Source organism: Camellia sinensis, chromosome 12, assembly GCF_055761805.1.
Source record: "Camellia sinensis isolate YWXY chromosome 12, ASM5576180v1, whole genome shotgun sequence".
In the NCBI taxonomy this organism is placed as follows: Eukaryota; Viridiplantae; Streptophyta; class Magnoliopsida; order Ericales; family Theaceae; genus Camellia; species Camellia sinensis.
Genome location: NC_138972.1, coordinates 81,692,451 through 81,701,777, shown reverse-complemented (window position 1 = coordinate 81,701,777; position 9,327 = coordinate 81,692,451). Strand labels below are relative to the sequence as shown.

Below are 9,327 nucleotides of genomic sequence, written 5' to 3'. Positions count from 1 at the left end.
CTGAATTTTGAAATTGACAAACAGAAAGTGCATACGTGTAGTTTGAACTGAGTTGTGTAACTACATAGTGGCCATACCACTAATTTTACCAAGTTTTTTAGGCACCATCTGCGTAGCCTTTTAACACTTCATTTTCTGTCAATGTCACAAATTCAGATTTGGCTTTTATTAGCTACAGTTGGCGTTGTTGACAGGAACTCTTCACACAGCAGTTACTATTTTTTAGCACAACGTGACTTCATTCTTGGTGTAAATGTTGCCATATATCGCTATCTTATTATGTAATCAACATTTCAAAGATTGTCAAATATTAATGAATGATAAGGTAAGTGAAAATAAAATTGACACACTTTGCTTGGAACTAATTGCTAGAGCATTGTTTTGATATGCAGAGTCAATCTTTACTTGTATTGGTGAGACTTATTTCTTAGTTTCTGGAACCAACGACAGTGTTGACAGTAGTTATCACATTTGTTTAGAGTCGTGTTTATTAATCAATTTATTTAAGTTTCAATTACATAAATTTCTTTTTCTTTTACTCTCTTGTGCTTAGTGGCTTTGATCTTATTATTATTATTATCTGTTATTATTTCTCCTTGATTAATGTATTCAGAAGAGTTTGCCTTTACCAGAAACATAATATTTTCAATCTTCTCCAGGTGTTTGCTTTGCTCATGGGATAAAGTACAGCTGACACAACTTTTAAATGATGTAGCAAGAAGGTTCCTTACAATTTTTGTAGCAGTCATACCGAACCAGATATACACTAGGTAATCAATACAGACCTTAGTAGTTTTGTTACTGTGATTGTAATTTTTGGCTTAGTTGTAACTGCCTATTTTCCTACACACAGAGGCATCGGAATCTTCGTTCTTGTGCTCAGTATTCTCCAAGTTTGTTCCTGATCTGATTCAATCTCATTATTTTATCCACTTATGTGAGTGTTAGGCTAGATTAATGTTTTGAGTATGTCTTGAATTCAATCCGGATTATGCTCATCAACTGTTGGTGGCCCCCATGGCCCAACTAATCAATAGGTCTGACCTGGTATATTGTGTTTGAGTCTATTTGACCCAGTTTGGTAGGGTTATTTCAGAGTTCTAGGATTTTTTTTTTATCCACTTATGTGAGTGTAAGGTTAAATTAATGTTTTGAGTATGTCTCGAATTCAATCCGGATTATGCTCATCAACTGTTGGTGGCCCCCATGGCCCAACTAACCAATAGGTCTGACCGGGTATATTGTGTTTGAGTCTATTTTGACCCAGTATCTTTTTTTCTTACTTTGAATTCATTCTCTAAAATGGCCAAGTATTAGCAGTATTTGACAAAATATTTGGTCCATTTAACTCATTTTACGCATTATAAGGTTGAACCGTGTCTAAAAAGGAAGTTTGGGACTTGAGACTAGGACTACTCATACTTGCTCTGTTCTTGACAACAAGTGGCTGCTCAAAACAATGATCCTCAAGAATGATCTTAAGGGCAGGTTGTTGTGTTACAAACAAGATTGGACTGGTGGCTTCAGAGCTGGCTTCAGGTATGTACTACAATCAAAGAAGAATGATCTTTATAAGCTTCTTTTTCTTTTTTCTGTAACCCATTTTCTTCTTTTTTGGTGAATTTTAATATAACTTGTTATGTTTTCAGGATTTTGCCTCCAGTCATTTCATTTGGGGAACAACTAGATAGAAACACTGGTATGGGAATTAACTGTAAATAATTCTCAACCTAAATGAAATTTCTTTTATATTTTGGAATGGATGTTAAATGGCTTCAGGTATGTACTACAATCATGATATGTATCAAGCTTTTATTTGCTATATGATTTTACATTAAATGCTCCACCTTTACTGATTTTGGGAGTTGCGGAGCCCACTGTACTAATGTATACATTCATGTTTAACTTTGCCAAAGAGAGACCAGATTTGGGTCACAAACTGTTTCTTCCATGGACTGGATGGTGAGCTATTAATCTTCTAGTCTTCCTAAATGATGTAATACTATTGGCATGGTTTTCGTCCGTTGGCAGTTTTATTGCTTGAATTTTTTGTGCTAAGCTTATGATATATTGTCATTTGCTGTTTAATAATACTTGATTATTCGATTTTTCAGGGTGTGCGTGTGGACTGCAATGTTGCTGTTCTTACTGGCTATCTTAGGAGTTCTATTTTTCTTTTTCCTTCTCTGTTCATCGTTTGAACTAAAAGCTTTAACCCTCATGTTGTTTCTCTGTTTTTCATTATGACATTACTGTGCTTATGGTTCTTGTTATTAGATCTTTGCAAGGAAATAGGCTGACAGGGAAAATTCCAGAGGTGATAGGTCTAATGCAAGCCCTTGCTGTTTTGTAAGTGTGCTTACTATATATTTGAATTTAACGACCCATGGAACAACTATGTTTGGGATAAAAAAAAGATGTTTCAATTACTCAATCGCTGTGGTAATTAATTCTTGAAGCGTTAGAAAGAATGTTGCATGCATGCTAGTAATTTCATTTGAATGTGGCTGTACATGCTAGGCAAATCATGATACTCTGGGACTCGTTTCACGATCTTTTTTTATTAGGTGGTTGTTTCTTGAAATAATTTTGTACTATGCAGAAAACTATGGAAAACAAATTCATTTTGACATCAATCCTACAAACACCGTGTGTGCTAGATTTTTTTGTTTTTGTTTTTGTGTTTTTATAGTCATCTTTTTTGCTTCGCTGCAACATGTTTAAAGCAGAGTTTCATTGCTTTGACAAGCGTATTATGAGTTTCCATTTTGAACTTGGTTGCCATGGGTAATTGTATGGGGTGCGTCACATGCTTGCAGCCATGTATGGAGAGAGGGAGGGGCGGGTGGTGTACCTAATTGAGATGCCTATGTTTAAAGGGTATAGGTTTTCCATATGTTATTGCTTAGAAGAACATAGTCTGTCCTCCAAACCCCTGCTGTAATGTTCAATTTTTGTGTTACTACCTCTCTAGTTTGTAGTACTCTAATTCTATTGCTTCATGTTTTTATCCTAGTTTTTGTATGTATTGGAGTGGGTGGTGTACCTAATTTGATGAGATGCCAATATTTTATTGGGAAGTGGTTCTCCATATGTAAATGGTTAGAAGAACATAGTCTGTCCATGGTTAGGTTCCTTAGCTGACATGTAGAACCAAATCAGCTGTTGACTGCCTAACAAATTCCGATTTGAGTGACCTCCCTTTCTGGTCTGTGGCACTTTAGTTCTATGGTTTCATGTTTTTATGCTAGTTTGTGTATTGAATTTGCTGCTGCACATTGTTAGCCATCTTTATATTGGATGCTAGGAACATGGATTGTTTGCCATCTTTATATTGGATGCTAGGAACATGGATGGGATGGCCTGGACAGCAATATCAGCTTTTTCCATGGGATCTTTTCTGAACAAGTCTAGGAAGGTAGAATCGATTAGAGAACCGGACACAACGGATATGAATGGTCAAGATTTTTAAGAACTAAGTCTTACAATTTTTGTAAAATGTGATTCATTTATGTGTGTTCTGTATTTAGTTTACGTGTTTGTAACAAAATGTATTACTTCCATGTGCCTCCTGTCTCTCTTTACAACACCAGAAATTTGAGTCATGTGTTAAGAGAGGTGGCTGAGTGGCTGGTTTGGGACTGGGAGGAAGAAGGGAGGATCTGGACAAGGTCTCTTGAAGCCTGAATTTATGTGGCTTTTTGCTATCTTGTCGAGATTTGTGCAAAAAATTCATTTAAAATGATGTGGCCCAAGTGTTTATTAGTTTCAAGTAAAAAAATGTGTTCACTCATTCCAGATGAAAAAATTCATTAAAGTGGCTTATAATTTTTAAAATATATTTTCTATTTGCAAATTATTTTTCAAAAAAATAAAACAGACCAGTCCTCTCCTACATGCCTCCTCAATTGCTTGTTTTATTACATGGATATGGGCAAGTGGATCAGCGTGCTGAATACATGATTTTTATTTCTTCATCATCATTTGTTTTCTGAAGGCATTATTTTTCTCAAATCTGTCCCTCATTGGGGGTTCCTGATGATTGGGGGTGGCATTATATGGATATAGGCTTTATTTTGTTTTTGGTTATTTCCTTGCATCAGCCAATTCAACTTACTCCTTGGTTCTTGCAAATGATGGTAGGGAAGACCTATTTGAAAAAAAAGCCTTATGAATAGATGGTTGTGTCTACTTCTATTTTACTGGGGTGTTTTTAACCTATTTGTTAATATTTCATTACAGGAAGCTACAAAAAAGGCCCAAGAAGAGGCTTCTGAGCATGTGAGATGTCTAGAAGAAGATTTGGGAAAGTTGAGGTATATTTGATTTGTTTGAATTTCTTTTTTTTCTTCTTCATTTTCTACTTTCTACTGTAATCTTAGAAGCTTGCACTGTTGAAAGAGCTTGGTGATCTGTTTTGTGAATTTTAACTTGGATTGTACACCTTCTTCTTCTTAAAATGTTTTATACTTTAATATATATCAGTATTGGTGGGTCCCCATGCTTAGCAGAAATTGGAGCCACTTTATGTTCCTGAAAATGGATCCATGTACAATTTGTTCGCTAAAGAGGGTGATTTGTTGTTTCAAATAATAAAGACTATAAATTAGCTAAAAGGCTTTGTATGTTTGCTATAACACAGGCAGCTAATACATATAAATCTCAATGAGACACCATATTGTTGTGTTATATGAAGATTATACAGGTTGAAGAAAGTAAACATGCATCCCATAGTTGCACAATGGTGCATGCATTTTATACATTTTAATTCTTTCAAAATTGTATATAGCGGACATGATATTCACAGAAATATTGTGCAAGATTAACAAATTGATCATGAGATTTAGTGTTTAGTCAAAGAGATGAGTTCATCTACATCAATAATCCTAAAAGTGTACTTCTATCTCTAGTATCTGATGTTTAGATATGTTGTTTTCTTTTCCGTGCAGTACAAGTTTTTTGTTGATGGAGAATGGCGGCATGATGAGCACCAACCATTTGTAAGTGGAAATTATGGGGTGGTGAACAGTGTCTTCTTAGCTAGGGAGCCTGATGGGTAGATCTAGTATGGATGTGGATAATGATCCATTTTTTCATTTTTTGGAAGCAAATTATCTTACAAAAGCTTTTGTAATACAAGTTGGTCTAGTTGATAAGAACAAGGCTGTGTGTGACCTTTGGCTGGTGTTGATTTTTGTTGCCATAGGACTGCTGATTTTTTGGTTGAGAATTGTGAATTTAATTTTTGAATATGTTATTTTGTGGGTAATGATGATTGGATATTAAATTGAATAGGAAAGTGAAATAATGCTGCATTTATTATTTGAATAGGAGTTATTATTTCATATTAAGGTTATTCAATTTTATTATAGGTATTTTTTTAGTTTAATAACATAAAATTAGCCCAATTTCACCAAAAAAAAAAAGAAGAGGATTTCACGGCGTTTTTAAAACGCCACCTAAACTCTAAAAAGTTAATGGTCAATTTTTTTTAAAAAAGATATGACGGCGTTTTGAAAACGTCGCTAAAATCATAGTGACGTCATGGTAAGGACATTTCGCGGTGTTTCTAAAAACGCCGCCTATTCTAATATCGCGACGTTTTTAAAACGTCGTAAAGATACAGCGACGGCCGCAGCTTCGACGTTTGGTACTAAACGTCGCAAAAGGAATTAGCGGCGTTTTTGAAAGATATAGCGGCGTTTATTAAACGCCACTAAAAGTCTATTTTCCAGCAGTGACTTTTACACAAGACTTAAGCTACCACACATGCTGTCATTAAGACTTTTAAATAATTAATCCTTTATATAAATAAAAAATAATAATTTATTCTACAAAATACATTTGGCTTATCTTGATGTTCCTCACTGGGCCCACCCAATGGGGACAGTAGGGCCTGCATGCCGCCAGGTGTCACAAATCCAAGCAATAGACACTTCTCTGTGTCAACTTAGTTTGTAAGGAAATTCTATAATATAGGCCCTAAAGAAAGGGGTATCATATCCCATTACAACTTACAAGAATTTTAGAAATTAAATATTTTAATTTTTAGAAGTAAAAATTTTATTATAAAAGATATTTGGAGACTAATTTCCATCATTCTGAGGATAGTTTTTAAAAGGTAGTCTCAAAAGTTAAAAAATAATATTTTTAGTGACAAAATTTTAAAAATGTCACTAATAAATAGATTTTTAGGGACAAAATAATTTGGTCTCATAATGATTTATTTTTTAAGATAAAAAATTTGGTCCCAAAAGGATAATAATTTATTACTAACGTACAATTTTCATTGCTAAAAATATAATGACACTTTTCGCAATAAAAATATTTAGTCCCTAAAAAATAATTTTGTTCTTAAATTTTAGTCCCTAAAACTTTATTTATTTATTTTTTTTGTAGTGTGCCTCTAGTTAGGGATATGTGATGCACTTTGAGCTGTTTAAGAGTAAAATTATAAATTGAATAGTGAATTACCGAATTAACGGATTGATAAATTTCATTTTTAGTAGTTTTAGGCGGATTGACGAATTAAAAAGTATTCTAACTAATTATCAAGTATTTACATAATATATGACACCAATTTGTATAATATATTTAACACAAACTAATTTTACATAATATTATATATATATATAACTATCAATTTGTAATAAATTTCACATATTAAATATCTCTCACACTCATTTTTACTTTGATATTTCATTATAGATTAATATATATATATATATATATATATATGTATTAACTATAGCGGAGTGGAGCGATTTTGAAGGCGGATTGTAAATTTTAAATTTTAAACTGCGGTTAGCGGATAGAGTGGTGAGGATTGATGCAGATTAATGCGATTTTAACAAATTAAACGATATTTACACAATCCAATCTCCAGTTATGACATTGGTAATCTTTTCGTTTATGATTTATTGTGGTAATAATTTTGATAATTTTGATTATGACTAAAATTTTTTTGGTTATAACTCATTGTAGTGGTTTTGACTCATTGGGCTAGTTATGACTTAATTATGACCTATTCTGTTATTATTTTGGTTATGACAGAAGAAATTTTTTATTATGATCCATTGTGGTCCCTTTAATTATGATGGAAAGTGATTTGGTATGAGAGCTTATGAAATCAACTTCATAAAATGTCATTATATATATATGTATATATATATATATATATATATATATATATAATGACACATTTTTAGGGTGTTTATTGTAGGAGGACCTTCATATGATCAATTATTTGGTCGAATGTGTTTAAAAATTATAACATAGCATTTGAATTGAATCTTAAATGGTTTTTTGAACTAAATTTTCACCCTTCTCTTATCTCGTTTAAATTATTTTTGTTTCATAAATTATAAGCATTAGTTGCATAAAACATTTTGCACAAATTTTCAAAATAAAAAAATAAGCAACCTTTCTGACCTGCGTCCAACATGGAACGTAATATACATTGTTGAATTTGTTTTTTAACAATTAGTGATCCAACATATAATTGATGATTTATACATTGGTACATGCTGGTTCAAGCAGCAAAAACAGCGCCGAAGCCCGTTTGTGAGCTGTGTCTGGCGGGCTTTTTTTACATGCTAACCAGGCCAGTATAGCACCAAAATCCAATCCATAAATTGTTAAAGCTTTCCTAAAAATCAAACTAAGAGATAAAGTACCTCTTATTTTTCTCTCCGCCTCAGGCTGTCTCGCGATTAGGGGTATGTGCGGTACAGTTTAGATAATTTGAGAGTAAAATTACAAATCGAATGACGGATTAACAGATTGACAAATTGCGATTTATGCCATTTTTGGTAGATTGAAGAATATTCTAACTAATTATCATACATTTGCATAATATATAATACTAATTTGTATACTATTTTTTAGATATATAACACAAAGTAATTTTACATAATATGTTTCATACATATAACCACTAATTTGTAATAAATTTCATATCTTAAATCTCGCTTATACTTATTTTTATATTGATATTTCATTGGAAATTAAAAAATATATGTATTAATTATAGCGGAGTGGAGCGGTTTGGTTAACGAATTAAAAATTTTAAAGTTTAAACCATAATTGGTGATTAGAGCGGTGTGAATTGATACGAATCGGTGTTGTTTTAGCGGATCGGACGATATTTTGTACAACCTTATTCACGATACCTTTTGCAACTCAACTAAACCTTGCCCAGACAAGCTAACAGGCCAGCTCGTGGGCTAAGCCCAGAGGGCCTACTTTTACGGTTTCTTGGTAATAAAACAAAAAAAAAATCTCAAATTTGGGCCGTGGTCAATGGCCTGCCTATCACGGGCTAACAAACTGAGCTTCACACCCCTGCTAGGTTGCCCAAGATACGAATTTAAACAGAGTAAAAGTCCGATTGGTCTGGGCAGTGTTGCAAACTTAAAAAACACCGAAAAAATTGATCAGATCGATTAAATTAGACCGAACTGATTATATTTGGCCTTTTTTTAACAAGAATTGGTCTATGGAATTTTTTTAATTTGATTTTTTTTTCGATTTTTGATTCGGTATCAGTTCAATCAACTAAACCGAAACCGACCGCTTCAACATATATTATATTTATAATATATATAATCTAATAATATAATGATATTTATAATAAATTATTAATCTCAATTAGTTAACCTTATCATCCGTATAACCTGAGTTAATAAACCATTATTATATATAATCTTAATTCTAACTCATTATTCTTAAAACTTTAATATTTATTATTATTATTATTTGTTTGTATTTTTGTTAATTTAGGATTAGAAAGTATTTATTAAATGGATGGATTAATAAGTATGTTTGAAGTGGTGAACAAATGACAAATTCAATATTTTTACATAGATTAGTAACTTTATTAAAAAGTGACTTAAATTTGAAAGGTCTTAGACCGATTGAATAGCACTGAACCAAACCATTTCAATTGGTGCCATTTCATGAGAGATAACAAAACCGACATTACCAATTCGATGTAAAATTTTATCTAAATATTGACTATATTGAACCGATTAAATCCCCCGATTGTGAGTCTTTGCTGATCCACCACCAAAGGACAACCAGATAGCAGGGAAAAATTCAAAGTCTAAACTGAAAGACAAAGTTGTTGTTTTTCTTCTTTTTTGTTTTTTTGTTCAAAAAGGGCAAAAAGAAAGCAGTATTTTAAGAATGAATGAAACAGTAATTTTTTTGAGTTTGAGCAAATATAATTTCATATTTGGCTTCACTAGGCTCTTGACTAAAGTCTATCAATTCGAATTAAATTTAGTCAGGCCTAACCAACAATTCTCACAATTCAAATTCAATTAT

General features: G+C 32.4%; 1 protein-coding gene across 2 annotated transcripts; it reads left to right on the top strand.

The window, feature by feature from the left end:
* The first annotated feature begins 1,314 nt into the window (after positions 1-1,314).
* On the top strand, positions 1,315-5,322 carry LOC114316090 (boron transporter 1-like). Of its 2 annotated transcripts, XM_082899056.1 has the most exons (7): positions 1,315-1,539; positions 1,650-1,699; positions 1,917-1,962; positions 2,115-2,349; positions 3,308-3,418; positions 4,243-4,316; positions 4,950-5,322. In XM_082899056.1, the coding sequence occupies exons 1-4, from the start codon at positions 1,460-1,462 to the stop codon at positions 2,245-2,247; spliced, it is 309 nt and encodes a 102-aa protein (XP_082755182.1). In that variant the 5' UTR covers positions 1,315-1,459; the 3' UTR covers positions 2,248-2,349; positions 3,308-3,418; positions 4,243-4,316; positions 4,950-5,322. The 2 variants fall into 2 exon arrangements, with proteins under 2 accessions (XP_082755182.1, XP_082755181.1); XM_082899055.1 differs by lacking the exon at positions 3,308-3,418.
* The last annotated feature ends 4,005 nt before the right edge of the window (positions 5,323-9,327 follow it).